The following is a 17,749-nucleotide window of genomic DNA, read 5'->3' on the forward strand; positions in this document are numbered from 1 at the left end:
TCTTTGTTGTTCCTCTTCCAAAGTCATGTTAATCCATCTTCCTTTGAGTCTTGGTGATGACTTCCACCCATGAGGAAGTCTTTGCTTCGTGTTGCTTCTCTTCTTCCTTAATTGCCCGTACTTGTTCCTTGATAACCTTGAGCTCTTCTATCATGGATGGCTGAATTTCACCTTCTTCAAGTCCACCATTTGCCTTAGCCTCTGCAAGCTCCCTCTGAAGAGCTGAAATTACGCCTTTGAGCATGTTGACTTCCCGGTGAAGGTCTTTGACTTCCGCTATGAGGTCCTCCTCCTCTTTCCACCGCTTACCCTCATTGAATACCATTTGGAGAAAGTTGGCTTTCTCCTTCCACCATCCCTCCATCTCCACCTTCCATTCCTTCATCTCCTTTTCCACATTTGTTATCCTCTTGTTTGTGACCATAAAGGTCGCCTTCGTCGGGTTGCGCAAGGGGGAAGCCATGGAAGAAGCGAGAGAGAGAGAGAGAGAGAGAGAGAGAGAGAGAGAGAGAGAGAGAGAGTTATGTTGCTGCCTTGGGGGCCTGAGCAAGGGTGAGTGGGGAAACGGGGGCGCAGACCCTAGCGGAGAGAGAGGCGGGCCAGTATATTGCCAGCAGTACTGGGCGGCGAACAGAGAGGGCAGCTACGAGAGAGAAAGCGGCGAACAGCGAACAGGGAACAGCGAAGTGAAGCAAGCGGCGAACACTGCAGCGAAAAGCGGGCAGCGAACAGTTGCGGGCCGCGACAGTAGAGAGATTAACAGCGAACGAGGGGGGGGGGGGCGAGGGCAGAGGCGAACTGGCGGCGAGGGCAGAGGAGAGAGAGAGAGAGAGAGATGGAGGGGACGAAGGGCGGGGTGCAAGCGGGCGCACAGGCGGGGGGGAGGGCAGAGAGAGAGCGAAGGGGGGCGCAAGCAGGCAGCAGCGGGAGGGGGGGGGCGCAGCGGGAGAGAGAGTTCTGCCTGACTGCACCTCCTGCGCCTAGAGAGAGAGAGAGAGAGAAATGGAGGGGGGGTGATGTTGCGGAGGTGCTGCAGAGGATCGTTGATTTGCTGGTGGCGGGGGTTATTTCCGCATGCGCATCTCCTCGCTCTCCCCTTTCGACAAGCTCACGGGAGGGCTCGTCTGGTGCATCACCGCCAGCAACGTCGACGTCGACGTCGATGAGAAAATGCGGGAGGGCTTTCGTGGTGATCACCGCCAGAAATGAAATGAAATGAAATGCTATATTAACGTCTTCAAAAGGCCAAAGTGACCTATGAGACCAAAGTTACAACCATGTGACATCTGATACACTGTCTGGAAAAGAAAAGAAAGAACTGAAGGTAAGTATCTAGCCCCACAATACATCAGTAGGGGGCATCCGGAAGCAGCAACTAGGGAGAGTGGGAAGCTAATGCTACTAGTCAAAATGGGGTACATGAGTACATGGATACATGAATATGGCGGGAGTACAAAAGTGACAGTGAGTACAACAGTATATGGCTGGAGTCGTAATCATCCTAGGAGCTCTAGCATGGGTCTCTGCCGGATGGCCTAGATATTTGCCATAGTGAGATGCCTGGTTGGACGAGCCCGATGCCTTGCAATGATGCTCTGAATCCTCCGGTGTAGGCACCGTCTCCGATGTGAGGATCCGCGAACCCTCGGGCGTCTAGATCTGCCCAACTAGATAGCTCTCTCAACTAGAGTCCTATGGGGTGCCCACTGCTGGGTTGTCGGCTGTGTGTCCTCCCAGGTAGTCCCTCTAAAGAAGTCAGTAATCTGTCTCTGTGTGGACTCCCTGCCAGTCGGGTGGACTCTCTGAGCCTGATAATGGACTCTCTGAGCCTGCGGATCTCCAAGAGATAAAAACCCAAGCATCGCTGATCACAATAGTCCATGACTCTAGCCAGTGGTCCAAATCCCTCTCTGAAAAGGCAATGGTAGCGCCATCGAATCTCATAATATGCTGTGAAGCGACAGATGTAGTGCTCCTCCGTCTCTGGCTTTATCCAACAAATCTAACAAATCCTGTCCCCTGGAGGTATGCCTCTAAATCTGCCTGTCTTTATCTCTAACTGATGTGAAGAGATGCGGATCTGCCCAATGGCGCACCTCAATCCATGAGACAGATGGATATCCATGTAGCTCGGTCTAAGTATAAAGCCATCCTCAATGGTGCGGAGAAGATGGTCTCTATAGAAAGCCATCCAGAGAGAGAGTCGCTAGAGAGAGAGAGAGAGAGAGAGAGAGAGAGAGAGAGAGAGAGAGAAATGAAATGAAATGTTATATTAACGTCTTCAAAAGGCCAAAGTGACCTATGAGACCAAAGTTACAACCATGTGACATCTGATACAGTGTCTGGAAAAGAAAAGAAAGAACTGAAGGTAAGTGTCTAGCCCCACAATACATCAGTATAGGGGGCATCTGGAAGCAGCAACTAGAGAGAGAGTCGCCAGATAGAGAGACACATTACACAAAAGGTGAGAGTGAGAATTAGTGGAGGTGATGGAGTCAACCATCCACATATATCCATGATCCATCCATCATAATAATATGAAAGTACAAAGCAATAGATAGTGTCCTTTCACACTGGATATCCAAGGGGAAAAACCACATGGGCAAAAGTGCCCTTGGTTAGGTCCTATTCACACGTAGCACTACCGTAAGTGTGCATTTGCCTTCATCCTCTGAGTGACATCATAGCTTATTCCAAACAGGTATTTAATATCTAGATATTATTCCACTCAAAAGTGGGTTCACACACTCTTACTCACTCACATAAGTGAGTGTTCACACACAGAAAAGAACAGTAGACTTTTTGGGAGTTGTTCACACACTAATTCCAATATATCCAACAACCCTCCTTCAGAGTTAAGGTGGTGTTATAGGGGTTAACCTTTATATCTATGGTGATTTGGGCCCACAACTGCATAGTGATTCAAAAGATCATAGTGGCCAACATTTGGACTAGCATGCCAGGCCTGATAAGGGGCTTGACCACACATGATATATGTTAGCCATCCTAAACTACCCCCCTAACTATAAACATGGATAAAGTGAAGTATTGGAGTCTTTTATAACACAATGTGATTACAAACACATATAATCACGTATCGGGGACATCCTGGGCAGAGACCTTATTGACACTCTTAACACTTAGAATGCCCAATCATTATTTATCTCTAAAAGAGAGAGATCAGAGAGTGTGGCAATGAAGCATTTTTCAAGTGGTGAAGTAGAGGTTTCTGGCTTTTCTGGTGCACTTTCAAACTCTTCATCTTCATTTTGAGCCACCAGGTTGGCATGATTCTTATCTTGTTCTTTTGCCATTTTTTTGAAGCAATGATCTTCTGTGTGGCCTAGCTTCTTGTAGAAGGTGCATTTGATAGTTTTCCCTTTGTTCATACCCTTCTATTTTGTGAACAAACTCGTCTCTAAGTCAATGCTGGTATCAGCTTGATCTTGAAGTCTTCTATCCTCGTCAATGAAGTTGGCCACCATGTTTTCATACATCTCCCTAGATACCCAAAGTGTGGATAGCACTTCTTTGAACCTTTCAATCTCTTTCAAGCTGGAAAAGAGGACCACCTTTTTGTCATCTTCATCAATATTAGCTTTTAGGGCACCCAATTGTTGCAAGAGGGAACCTATGGTGCTGAGGTTCTTTCACTTTGAGAATGTAGTATTTTTGTTTGAGAAAGACTTTAGAATTGTTAATTTTATTCCCAAATAGATTCTCAAACTTATCCCATACCTCCTTTGAAGTTTTGTCGAAATCGAGGTGATGGCTCAGTCATTGTTGTCCTTCTAGGCTTGCATGGTTGGCGATGTAGGATTACCTTCAGGTTTTTCCTCTATTCCTTTCATGACATTCCAGAGCTCGTCTCGCATCAGTAATAATCTGTTCTTTGTTTGCCATGTGGGAAAGTTAGCTCTGGAGAACTTCTCCAAAGCAGCATTTCTACTATGTAGATCCATAGTGCATGTAGAGGCTCAAAAAATGACAGCTCTGAATGTAGCAGATATGCAGCTTGTCAATGACGCCTCTTCCATCTACCTTTTGAGGTGGACTGGAAGCAGGGCGGCGAAGTGGAGTGAGAGGAGGACAAGCAGGGCAGTGTAGAGAAGCCCTACGTGGAGCAGAGGTGGCAGGTCTATGTTGTTGGCCGGAAGCAACATGGCATAGAGTAGTTTGAAGAAGGCGATGCCAGTGCTAAAGGGATCACCGTCAACAGATTGAAGTGACAAGTAGCTCCAAGTACACAGTCGGTGATGATCAGGTTCTGACAGTCAGCAAAACATGTTGTTTTGATATTATTTATAGGCCTGGGGTTAGGGAGATGAGCTAAGAGAGATTCAATACTCAAGAGAGAGATGTTTGCACGACTCATGTGATTGATTGATGTGATGGTGTTAAGCTTCACCAAGTACAATGCTTTTATAGCCTTGGAGGTTCGTCCGCGTAACATCATAGCTTATGTCAAACAGGTATATAATATCTAGATTTTATTCAACTCTAAGAGTGGGTTCACACACTCTTACTCACTCAAATAACTGAGTGTTCACACACACATAAAAGAACAATAGCCTTTTTTGGGGCTGTTCACACATTGAGACTCCGATATAACCAGCAATAGTCACATCTGAGCCCTTGGAACTTCAGGTGGTCTATTTCAGTCTGTTGAAATGTTTTGGTGGTGTAAGGTTGGGTGCAACTGCATTTTGAAAGTATGTATCTGGTCCAAAAATTGCAATATATTAAAAGTCTTTCCAATGGCACATGAAAAGTTTGAGTTTGCATGCTTGACAGGTTTTGATGGTGAGGCAAGTTTTGAAGCTCACTTTCAATGTTTCAAAGTTTGGCTTGCTTGCTTTTTTTAGCATGTAGGCAGTTGAGTGCTGGTGTGTTTAATTTATTCTGTTTAAATATTTTCCTCGCACTGCTCTATGGGCAGCTCGAATTTGAAAGCATCATATATGATCTATAGGTATTTGAGGGAAATTTGCTTTGTATGGTAAATACTCCAATAATATACAACAGTATTGAGGAGGAGGGGGGGGGGGGGGGGGGGGGGGGGGGGGGGGGGCGGGGGTTTGGGTGGGATGGTTTGACCCATTTGCGGCCCTAGTGGTGGTGTATTGTGCAGCCCCTATCTTTGTAGTGTTATCTTGTGCAGTGTTGTGTATTTCCAGTTATATGTTGCAGTGTTGCTGGTTCATATTTAAGTGTTGACGAGCTTGTTGTTCACAAGACTGTGCCAAGGAACATTGACACCTAACCTGTGTTATTACAATCAGCACTAAGGGGGGGAAGTATGTAACCAGGGTTAAGACCTTCAAATTAGGTTAACCATAGCCTAGGGGTTAGTAGCTTTTATGAGACATGTACTGCTATATTTGGCCCCTGGTTTATAGGAGGTCTATGTAAGTGACTTTATGAGTCAGTTTGGGACAGAGATCGTGAGACCTCGACTCCAGGCCTTGAGACTACTCCGTGCTTACATCCGATGGGTGTGCAGTGGTGGTATGGATGCTAGGGACTTTGCACGTGTGGAGCCATGTCTCGGATGCTACTATCCACTTGTGCTCATGGGAGAGCCTGAACAGCTCTATGGTTGGGTGGTGAGCTAGATGCTTGTGTCTATGCGTGTTTCCTTTTTGTTTATGCTTAATCGTGGGGTCTGGTAGCCTAGGGGGATTTATATGCTTAGTGGACATATCTTGCTAGGCACATATGCCCCCACCTTGAGAATCATCACTTGCGAATAGATGACCACTACTCCCTCGAAACCCTTGGTGGAATCCCCTTTTTCCAACGATAACCTGAGCAGAGTCCAAATCTGTTCTCCCCAGTCAAGTATGTGCAATCATGGGCATCTATTAGTACATTTACCTGTTTACATGAAGCTCTGAGCCGACGACGACTTTCTGTCATGCAGTCTCCCACGACAACACCCCCCTCTTGAGTCTTGATCTCCAACATCCACAAGGACCTCCTCACAATGGTCTTTGTGGTCGGCCAATCTGATTGCCTTCAGCCATTAGGGCCCCCCTCCGGGAACTGTTGTGCCTCCCTCCAAAGGATCTGCATCTTTGGCTGTTCATGGGTGGGCATGACATTAACTTCTATCCACTTGATGTCAGAGATGATCCTTTCTGATGCCTTTTCCTATCAGGGGATGTTCGCTGACTTGTCTACAATTGGACTGGATAGTGGCTCTAGAGAGACCCCAGAACCTCATGGGCGAGAGCACCAAGGTCTCCCTTTCTACCCAACTTGCCTTGGACAGGATCCACCATGGGTTAGGTTATGCACCTGCTTCCATCCCTCGCTGGAAATGCTATGGTATTTATTTCCACATTCTCTCCGACTTTTGGAAGAGGCTATGGAGCAGGCTCCATCCATAGAAGGTATCCTTTTTCCTTGGTTGGTCATCCATGGTAGCTTGGTGGTGGTAACCTGTCTTTTGATAGTCAGCTGCCTTGCGACCTGTTGCAGTCACACCTTTTAATTATTGTCATCTGCGCTGCTGAGGGTTCAGTGATTCTGTAGACTCCACTGACCCTCGGATCAGCGGTGAGAACTCATCAGCAGCAAAGCAGACTAGACCCTAGCATATCTAGTAAGTGTGCGGGAGTGAGTCCATTGAGGGCATGGCTACGCTCCCGATGAAGACCTTTTGCTACATTTTGACAAACATCATTCACCCTCAGAGGTGGCTACGAGCACCTATCAGGCAACTTGAAATTATCCAGTACGGTCAAGTGGCCTACCTCGACACTTGGAGCATGGGAGCCTTTCTCTTCTATGGAGATGGCGGCATTGTCATTCACTTAAGGTCCTGAGTGCGGCTCTGCCCCTCACCCCTGTGGATGCAGTCTTCCTCCAAGAATAGCCAGTTCCACATATTCGTACATTCCACCTCCTTATTGCATATGTTTTCTACTTTATACTTTAAAAAAAGAACTCTTCAACTTTTGAGTTCTGGAGGGTTTGACCCTATGGACACCATGTTTGAACTACTCCCTTATAGATAAAGGTAGTAGATTGAACATATCTAGCAACATTATTTTTAGAATTATGTACTTGTTAGTCTTTATGAGCAATATACCCTTGTGCTTCTTGGAAAATTTATAAACCTAACTTTGGTAAATGTGGGGTCTTGCAGAACCAGCATGGCTGATTACGTGTCACAACTGTGGACATGGAAGTGATCTTCGAGGTTGTCCTCAATCACCACTTCAGCTTGAAGGTAAAATATCCATACCAATTTTCTGTATTAGCTTACAATTTTTGCATAATCCTGTGCAAATGAGGATGAGAAATGAGGGTTGATTTATCTAGATAAGATGAGAAGAGTAGCTAGTAGTTACTTCTGACTGTTGGCATCATTTCTTTATTAGATGGAGACTTAGAGGAGGATGATATAGGTTGATATAGTTATTGTTCCCATCTTTTGTTGGAATTTGGCATGGGATTCTTCACCATTCTCTATTGAGAGGTTGGAGGATGAGCACTCATGAGGAGTGAGTGATTAATGCATATTGAGACAAGTCAGACAACAAGGAGGATCGGGACAGTAAGAGAATCATTGATACGTGGACGCTCCTCTGTAAAGGAACTTGCCTCCAGAGTCCAAGTACATAGAAAGGCTACACGTCATTGTCGCATAATCTCTGAGTTTCCCTGTGGGCATTCCCAACATCCCTGTCATGATGATTGGGATGGACTCCACTACAGGAGTGACCATGCTCGCTGCAGCGTGACCGCGAAATGGCGAAGCTGATATGGTGCCGACAAACTCTTCCATGGGTCCGTGGGGGTCAGTGAGGTCCAAGGGAGCAATGGGACCGCGGCGCAGCGATGGTGGTGATTTGGAGATCTGTGAATCGTAGAGCGTGGACCTTGCTGCGACCCTGTTCTTTCCCCCCCAAGTATGTAAGAAGGTTCATACACGTCATTGCTGCGACCCTGTTCCTTGCCCCCCAAGTATGTAAGAAGGTTGATACACGTCATTGCTGCATAATCTCAGTCACCGTGTAAGCGTCCCCAAACATTTTCAGAGAGAGTGGACGATCTCTATCGGGATGGATTCTATGAGAGGAGTGACCATGTCCTCTATGCTCTAGATGGAGCGCACCCTGCCAAATGTGCGAGGCTGCTATACTGCGGAGGAACTCCCTCAAGGATCCCTAGGGGTTAATGGGGTCCAAGGGAGTAATGGGACCTTGGTGGCAGTGATGGTGGTGATTTTGAGATATGTGGTCTTAGAGCATGGACCTCACCAGAGGGGATCACCAACAAGCTTTCCTTCATAGTCCGTGCTTTAAGGGCCATTCATGAGAAAAAGGAAGCTGAGATGAAACGAGAAGCTCAGCGAGCAAGGCAAGAGAAGCTGCGCAACCGTCGCATCTCCATCAACATGGCCCAAGTCTTAGACTTTGAGGAAGAAGAATGGGAAGTAAAGTCAGCCAGGCATGACCACTGAGAATGGACTCTAACAGAAGCTAGCATTTGTTGACACGGGAGCTAGCCATAATTTAATGTCTCATGAGACTTGGTGCTCGTTAACCCAACCTGCACTGACCCCTAGACGAGCACAAGTAAGAGCAGTAGATTCATCCACAGTTGCATGTTCAGGAGCTTTTACAACTATCTTTCACATTGGGAATAACCCCTTGGAAGGCAAGTTCTATGTGATGCCTGGAGGGACCATGCATGAAGTTGTTCTTCTTGGACATGGATGGATGGGGCACAACAGATGCCAAGTCGATTTGGGATGCAGTAACCCTACAACTCGCATGTGGGCAAGTAACCATCCTTTACGCAGACAAAGAACCCATCACTAAGACCAAGAAGGATACTAATCCTTCCACAACAAATACTCTTCTTAGATTAGGACCCCTAAGAAAACCTCGCCTTTGGCAAATACCGCTAAAGAAAAGACAAATTCTTTGACTAGAAGCCGAGATAAGTCAACTCCGTTCTGTCAAAGGCCTTTCCTGTACTGGTGGTATCCTTAACATCAACCACCCCCCGTGAGCATACCTAGCCAAGGACTAACATTGCTAATACATCATTCATTAATCCTATTGACCTTGCAGAAAGGCCACGTCAGGAGCCAATAACCACTAGACAATCCCCAAAGCCATCCTTACCAAAGTATGTGCTGCAGGCCCAGGGTTATTACTACGGCGATGGCCAAGTCTGGATTCCCAGAAGAGCTGCTGAGGCAAAGCTAGCCCTGGCCCACCCCAAAAGGAAGCACGGGCCAACCCACAAGAGCCCTAATCGAGAACCACAAACACGGTATGTCAAGAAAGAGTTGCTGCAAGCGCAGGGGTACTTTGAAGGTCAGACATAGCTCTGGCTCCCCAAGGCAGCAACCAGGCCGGCCTTAACCAACGAAAGAAAGTACAGCCCGGCCAAAACCACTCCAAAGAGATTGAGGGTATCGGAGGCACTGATCACAGTGCAAGGATATTATGAAGGCAGCACAAGCATGCGGGAGAGGAAGGCCACATCTGGCTGCCCAAATCTGCTTCATCCCTACTGCCAACCTCGTCACCTCAAAACCCCCAAGCCATTACCAAGTGGCAATGGTGCAGTATCAGGCCGAAAAATAAGTGAGAGGGCTTTGTCGATATCAAACTCGCCATGAAAATTCTTAGATTTGATTTTCTCACTGGTTTTGAACTCACATTGTCGCTTCTTGTGATTGGACTCCTTAAGCTTCTTCTCTTCAACTTCGTGTGGGAGGGGATCATTCCCAGTGCCTCTCTTTGATTATGAGTCACACTTGTAGGGATCTCCTTCATGGGACTCCTTAAGTTTCTTCTCTTCAGCTTCATGTGGAGGGGATCATTCCCAGTACCTCTTCTCTCAATTATGAGTCACTCTCGCGGATCTCCTTGAATCTTCAAGAGACTCCCTTTCTCCATGTCAACGGTGAGTAGATGGGAAAGGAGAGGTGGTTGAAAATTCTTCTTGTCAAGCAACGGATTTTGGTCTCTCCAAAGTATCACCGTGAGTAACCAAGTGAGGTGGATTCTTGAAAGCCAAAGTACTTTTTGGTGGCATCTCTCACAACATGCCGGTCGTTTATTAAATATGACAATGCTTAATCCTTGGGTCTGGTACCTAGGGATTCAGCATGCTCTTCAAATATTGTGTTTTCCATGGCAGCCCATATCTTCTTCACACAGATTTTGTCGCATAGCCTTCAATTTAGTCGTCTCCTCCGGTAGCATCGCACTCAGTGCCTCATTGTCTCCAAGAAAGTTTTTCTTCCAAGGGTGCTCCTTGGTTTTCTTGCTGTGTGACAGTGGCCTCCACATGGCTTAGTGAGTAATTGGGCATTATGTTTGAACCAAGTAGATAATTGAGGCTCTCAAGGTAGGACTATCTTCCACCAAAAGGAAGGAAGCCTAGGCTCTGATACCATTGTAATGGAGAGCACGGATCTTGAAGCACTTAACTATCAGCTCAGGTCAATTAAATACACAATTAACCCCAATTGAAAACACCACCAACAGCGTACTGCGATGATGAAGCGCATTCACTAGGATCCTTGCCAGCTAACTGGGAAAAGTAGTGGGGGGGGAGGAGGGGGGGGGGCGTTGGGGGGGATCTTCGACCCGATTGCTGTGTTACTTTAATTTTTTTTTTTTCCCGAGAAAAGATCCTTTCATTAGTTATATAAAAAACGCCCGTAGGGCTACAAAAGATCTCTCCTGCTCCTAAGAGAGATAGAGCAGCGAATACATCATGGCAGCCTGGGAGACTCTCCCTAGGTGCTACAGAATACAAGCATCAGTACAAAGAACTGAGCGGCTAAATCATACAATAGGGGGGGGGGAAAGCCAAACAGGTGGCCTGTAGTGCCATCGGGGGGATCCCGTGTGTAAGGTGTAGAAAGGGCCACAGCGCCAAGTGGTGTGAAAGGCCTGGCGCCGTAAGATCGCCTCATCCGAGTCACCCCGGATGCGGTCGTACTGTCCTTGCAGGGTGTGAATCAACTCCTGCCAAATCCCCCGTACAGTCTCTGCTGGTGGCTCCAATCTCCCCTCAAAGGCCGAAAAGCACCGGGCCCTCCAGGTGAACCAAATGGTGAGGCTACTGAGGAGCTCCCATCGTAAATCCCTCTCCTGTGTCCAGCTGGCGGACGAGAAATCCGGTGCTGGAACCAGGCGAGGCTGGCCCCTAATAAATCTGATGGCCTGACTGCCCTGCTCCATCTCATAGCCCATAGCAGGCCCTGACGAAGTCGACCAAGCAGCGGCACCCCACGTAAACATACCCTCTGGAGAGAGGGGGGCCAGAATACGCAGCATCCGCAGCCAAATCTGCTGTGCCTGAGGGCAGTCCCAAAGGCAATGTCTCTGTGTCTCCATAGGGTGGCTGCATCGGACGCAGGCCGCCGGAAGACCGCTGTAAACAAGCCAAGTGCCAACTGCTGAGCCCCTGTGGGCGACCAGCCACTGAAAAGCCGAGATCCTGCGGGCCTGCCGACTAGCCCAGAGCCGAGCCCAGAAATCCTCAAGGAACTCCTGTGAGAGTCCCTGTAGCTGCCAATGCCCCGCTGCCGCTGGAGAAACCGTCCTCCTCGCCGTCAAAATATGCCGCCCCAGCCGAACAGTATACTGGAAAAAGGTGATCTCTATGGCCTCAAGGGATGCATAAGGATCATGCCACTCGTACTCCCCGGGGTCCCACTGTAGCCGGGCCAAGGGGCGCGCTGCATATGCCCATATGCGCCAATCCGGGAGCACATCAGCAGGGTCGGGGTCAATATGCCACTTCCGTGAAGCGGCGGCCACTACCCGAATCCTCTGAAAGGTGCACTCTGCAACCAAAGGCGACTCCACCTCCACTCTCTGGAGTCTGCCCTCATCCTGAATCTCATAGTAGAGGCATCTGCCATCCTCAGTGCTAGCTCTGACAGCAATCAGGATCTCCAACTGTGTAAAGGCTCCCATCCACCGTGGGGCCACTGGCTCGAGAGGCGTGAACCACTCCTCTGTGAGTGCCTCCTGTATATCATCCCTCATAATCAAACCCCCTCTGAAGTGACTCAGCCTCTCCACCTGGATCTCCTCTGGTAGACTGCAGAAAGCCTGCCAGTCTCCAAAACTGCGAGCTGGGCCTGCCGCTAAAGGTCCCCAGGCTAGACGAGGCCGAGAACCCAGCATATGACCCTGCTCCGTGCGAACCGCTGGGCTCCAGATGAGCGGCTGTCGGGCCCGCTCCTCAACACAAGGAGGCCGCTGAGAGAGCCCCGGTCTCAGCAGCTCCCAAGCTCTCAGGATGCTCAAAGCAAATCTGTCCTCCCATCCTCTACTGAGGCCTGTCCTCCTCATCTCTATGAAGATCCAGCGAATCTCTGGTGCCCAAGTACCCCCTGCTGGGGGCGCCCGAGCCTGTAGTCGCTGCAAGAGAAGCTCTTTCCAAGGCTCAGCGCCTGGAAGCAACCCCCGAACAATAAGCTTCCCCAATAAGGCTCTACTCTGATCGACTGGATCTATAATGCCCAAACCGCCCTGAGCCAGCGGAAGTGTAATAACTGCCCATGCAACCTTTGCCCGAGCTGGCTGACCGTCCCTCCCGGACCACAGAAAGTTCCTGATCAGCCTCTGTACCTGGCTGATGCAAGAGCTCGAGAAAATCCAGCAAGACGTAATGTACCACATGGTCGCTAATAGCACCTGATTTGCCACCACCACCCTCCCAGCCAAGGATAGTCGAGCTGTACTCCAATACAATAGCTTCTTCCGAATGCTCAGAAGAAGCGGGGCAATCTGCTGCTCAGGTGACAAATCAAGGCCAATCTGGCATCCCAAATACCGCACTGCTGTGCCTGGAGGAATCCATCTAAAACCGGGGTCCGGGCTCCATGCCGGAGTGGGAGCACTACTGATCCAAAAGGCCACTGTCTTGCGCCAATTGATCAGTGCTCCCGAAGCTGCACTAAAAACCTGGAGCGACTGCTCAGCCCGAATAAGATTGGCCTCATGGCCATGCAAAAATAAGCCCGTGTCGTCTGCAAACTCAGCATCAAGCAAATCCTCCCCCCGGACTGGGAGTTGCAGTCCTCTCAAACCAACCTCTTCTGCCGTCAAATACATACTCATAGCCTCCGCAAAGAAGAGAAAAAGGAAAGGGGCGAGAGGACACCCCTGACGGACTGATCTGGTCAGCTCAAAACTCGGCCCCCGTCCTCCTGCAATCAGCACCTGGCTGCGAGCTGTGGAATACAGAGCTGCCACCCCTCTGATCCATCCTGGCTCAAAGCCCAGGCGAAGCATAGTGTCCTCTAAGAACCCCCAATCAACTCTATCGTATGCCTTCTCAAAATCGAGAAGCATCACGACCAAGTCCTCGCCAAGAAATCGAGCTCGGGCCGTCGCCTCCCAGAAAGTAAAGATGTTGTCAAGGATACTGCGCTCCTTGACAAATCCTGTCTGAGTAGCATGAATCAACTCCCCCAAGAAGGGCTGGATCCTCAAACTCAAGGCCTTTGCCAAGACCTTGTAGACAGTGTTGAGGATCGTAATAGGCCTCCAATGCCGAATGTCATCTGATACTCCCTCCCCCTTGGGGATAAGATAGATCAAGCCCTCTGAAAAGCTCTGCGGCATCACCCTAGTGTCCAAAACATGCTGAAAGCCCCTGCGGAGGCCTGGCCCCAAAAGGTCCCAATAGCGCATAAAAAAGGCCGGCGTCAGTCCGTCCTCCCCTGGGCAACTATGTCGCGGCAGGACCCTCAAGGCCTCGGCAAGCTCAATCTCTGACAGAGGCGCACCTAAAACTGTACGCATATGGTCTGTGACCCTCCTCTGCACATGGGCCCACACAGTCTGTCTGCAAACATCTCGATCCTCAGTGGGTGGCTGGCTCCGCTGAAAGCAGGTCACTATAAAATGCAGTAGCAATGGCTCTGATCTCCCCGAGCTCAGTAGCTACCGATCCATCCGGTCTACCCAGCTGGCGGACTCCTGCTCGCGCATGACGGGGTCCAGTGATCTCAAAAAACTCTCCAGTCACTCTATCACCAAGCTGCGTCCACTGAGAGGCCTGACGACGATAGTAAAACTCATGTCTCTGCTCCTCTACCTCTCTAACCTCCTGGCGTGCCTGGCTCAGCTGGGACGCCACCCACTCACATGCAGGCTGCTGCTCCTGAAGGCGCTGTAGCGAAGCAAGCCTGCGTCTCAGCCGTTGCTCCCGCTCGCGAATCTCTCCCAGTCGTGTCAAAGCTGCAGCGTGTAGAAAAGAGCTAAGATCAATGAGTCCCTGGGCACACTGGCCCGCTGCATCCTGGTCAGAGCACTGACTATCATGCCAGATCCTCTCAATGTCCTCAGCGAGACTGGGATCTGTAAGTACCCTCTCTGGGATCCTCAATTGCAAGCTGGGCTCCCGGGTCCCCTCCTCTAATGCCAATATAACTGGTGCATGATCTGAAAATGAGGTGCCAGCGAGAATGCCGACGGAGCCCCCTCGCTCCCCTAACCAGTCGCCCACATAAAAGCGATCAATCCGTGATAGATTAGTCCCTCCCTGTCGGCGATCCGATCGAGAGAAACTAAGACTGTCCTGAGACCGGGAGAAAGCCCCATGCTGTCATGCATCAGTGATCCTCAGTGACATGCAAAACCGGTCCCAAGCTGCAAGCTCCGTGCCGTGCACTATAACATGACTGCCTCCCACCCTATCTGCCGGGTCCTCAAGCATGTTGAAGTCTCCCCCAACACACCAATGTGCGGCCTCTGGCAATGCATCTGAAACCTGAGTCCAGAACTCTGCTCTGGCACTATCCGCTCCGGCTTCGGCAGCGGCTCCCTCTCCACCTCCCTCGCCTCCCCCTCCTCCCCCTCCGCCCGCCTCACCTTCCCGGGAGGCCCTGGCAGTTCCCTGGCGCTCACCTGCAGTCCGGAGAGCGTTGAGCACTGACCTCGCTCGAGCAGCACAAAGGAGACCTATGCCGATTAGGGCCTCACGGATTTCAGCTATCCGCAGTCGGCTGAGTCGCCTTGGCATTAGACAGCGCTTGGAGGCTTTTGTTTATACTTTCACACGGCTTTTTGGAGCAGAGGGCCCCCATGAGCCAGCACCCATTCGCGTTCATGTAGTGATACCTCCGGCCCGCGGGGAGGAGGCACTAGACTCAGCGGTGGCCTTCTCGTTCCCTCTTTGTGGACCTTGTGACCGGGAGTGGACTCTAGAGCTCGCTCTCAGCACTTTGAAGACTCAGGCAGTTGAGTTTTCGCACCACATGAGCGATCTGGAGGTGACAGATGTGATAGGCCGACTTTGGGAGTTGGCTCATTTTTTCTTGGATCCCGGGAGTGTGGATACCTCAGGGATTCGTCATTTGGTCATGCGCATAGTGGCAGACTTGGCACGCGACCCTGGATATGTCAGTATACACGAGGTTGCTCTGTCAGAGCAGGAGGCAGTCGCCATGGGCCACAGCCACTGGCGCCTGATCCGGGATTCTTGCAGTACACCGGGTGGGCAGATTCGCAGCCGTTCGGATGGGGACTACTCTCCATCCAAGCCGCTTGCGAAGGCCCGCCGTACGGCTGAGACAACATCCACCTCAGCAGGGCATCCATGAGGATCATCTCATGGAATGTACAGGGCCTTGGCGGAGCACACTTTATACGCTATCGAGGCTGCTTGAGGCAGGAGCTTCAGAGATGCCTGGTTGGTGGCAGCATTGATATTTTGATGATGCAGGAGCACCACTTGGGTGAGAGCAGGATCCGGAGATATGGTTCGGTGATGCCTGGTAGATGGGACACTTTTTGGTCTGCAGGGTTTGGTCCTTTGGGTGGACAGGGAGGAGTATGCATGGTTATTGCAGATGTATGGTGGCAGGCCATTGTGGATCGAGGGATCATTGTGCCTATGTGTTTTCAATTAAGTTGATAGTTAACTGCTCCAAGATCCACCCTCCCCCATTATAGCCTGTGATGAGCCTTTGAAGAAGGTATTGCATTGAGAACTGCATTATGTATTGCACTGAAGTGATGCTAGGCTGTATTGAAGGGCCCGCTTCTGCAGCCTGCTCTCTGAAGGTCTGAAGCCTGTGATGAGCCTTTGAAGAAGGTATTGCATTGAGGTATTGCATTGAGAACTGCATTATGTATTGCACAATATATCTAAGGCTTGAGAACTCCCTATAACAGTAGATCTTATAATATTTTGCTAGGTCTCCACATAAGATCTCTTTGGTGTCCAGGGCAAGTCTTTGCAGATTCGTGGGGAATGAATCACTCTGGAAACTGGATTTTCCATATTCAATCGAGTGCAAAGATCAGCACCCTAAGCTCTGGAGCCCTACAAGGATGTGGAAACTTGGGTGAACGTGTAATATTCTTGAGCCATGTAAGGCTACGGTGGTGGTGGCCTGCTCATCCTGGGAAGAAAAGAGGCCATTCCTAGGAGGGCCGAAATCCAGCCTGTCAGTAGCAACAGTGGGGGAGGCAGGGGGTCACCATTTTCTGCATCCTCAAGTAGAGCGTGAATGTGATATGCGTAAGGAGGAGGTCCAGTGGGAACAGCCCCTGTAGGGAGAGGATGGGGGCTTCTGGTGGTGGTCGAAAGAATCTATTGTCTTTTTTTGGGGCTTGCAACTATGTGAATCAATGCTTGCTGTTGCTGTTGCTGAGGCTGAGATTGGGGTCAGTTGGAGTTTTCATAATGTGGTAATGGGAGGCATCATCTGAGCATGACCTAACTAGCTGGGTTGCAAAAAAGTACTCTGAGTTTCAGAACCTTATCTTTACTTTCCTGCCCGCTCTGCTGATTGTACTTGCTCCAATGTTTTAGCTCATTCAAATTGCCACACCTAAATGGATTAAACGTTCACATTTTTAACGACACAAAGTGCATGATAGCTACGGTGCATAAATCATATTATAATTGAATGAAGTTCATGCTGTTGCGCATAGGTACAACTGACATCCAATACTCTACATCATGACTCCAAACTTAATGCTGCCTTGTGCAGGGGACGCAAGCAGGTGCACCAATCCAAATTCAGTGCACACGGCTCGACAAGCTATCATGAAGCACATTGAAAGCTGCCTTACACAAGATGTTTGTGATGAAAGTGCACCTTGTAAGATGTGAGCAGGCATTCATTGCACACGGCTCGACAAGCTGTCATGAAGTACATTGAAAGGTCCCTTACACAAGATGTTTGTGATGAAAGTGCACCTTGGAAGATGTGAGCACGCAGTCATTGCAATGGTCCATATAATCTAGGAATATTTATGGATTCTAAGCTGTGCATAAATTTCTAGACAGGTAATGTAAAGCATTGTATGTACTATTGTCAATCAAGTCTGGCTTTCACAAGGAAACGACATAAAAAATTGCTAGCAATTTCATAAACCTCATGCTATGTATTTGCAATAAAGCCATAATAAAATCTTATTTGGTATTTATCATGTACTCCATGTTTTTGCACTTCCTTTCCTTTCTTTCATGGCCTTTTCTTGTAGAGGCTATATCCATGCAAATTGTTTGTCTTAGGGTAGAGTGGTAGGTAATAAAATGAAGTCGTAGAGCACCAAACGTGGCGTAAATATTTTTGTGAAGATTGAATGCAAGATCTCATTTCTAAATGGCTCTCCTTGATTCATAGAATTGAAGTGTTTTTGGTAGGTAAATGTTTATGTACTTATTGTTCTATGTTTTCTCATTGGATCCTTTAACACAGCATCGTTCCCGGATAGGGTCAAGGGCCACCCAA

At 49.1% G+C, this 17,749-nt stretch overlaps 1 protein-coding gene across 1 annotated transcript in view; it reads left to right on the plus strand.

Annotated features, from left to right (window-relative positions):
• Positions 1-17,444, plus strand: part of LOC147626119 (putative serine protease EDA2) — a 186,370-nt gene extending 168,926 nt beyond the window's left edge. The window contains exons 12-13 of the mRNA XM_086817696.1: positions 7,154-7,237; positions 17,003-17,444. Coding sequence (XP_086673822.1) covers positions 7,154-7,237; positions 17,003-17,124 — 206 coding nt within the window. The 3' untranslated portion in view covers positions 17,125-17,444. The remainder of the gene's footprint in view (positions 1-7,153; positions 7,238-17,002) is intronic.
• Positions 17,445-17,749: the final 305 nt, after the last annotated feature.

Source organism: Cibotium barometz, chromosome 23 (genome assembly GCF_041138505.1).
Source record: "Cibotium barometz isolate CiBa-2024 chromosome 23, ASM4113850v1, whole genome shotgun sequence".
Classification (NCBI taxonomy): Eukaryota; Viridiplantae; Streptophyta; class Polypodiopsida; order Cyatheales; family Cibotiaceae; genus Cibotium; species Cibotium barometz.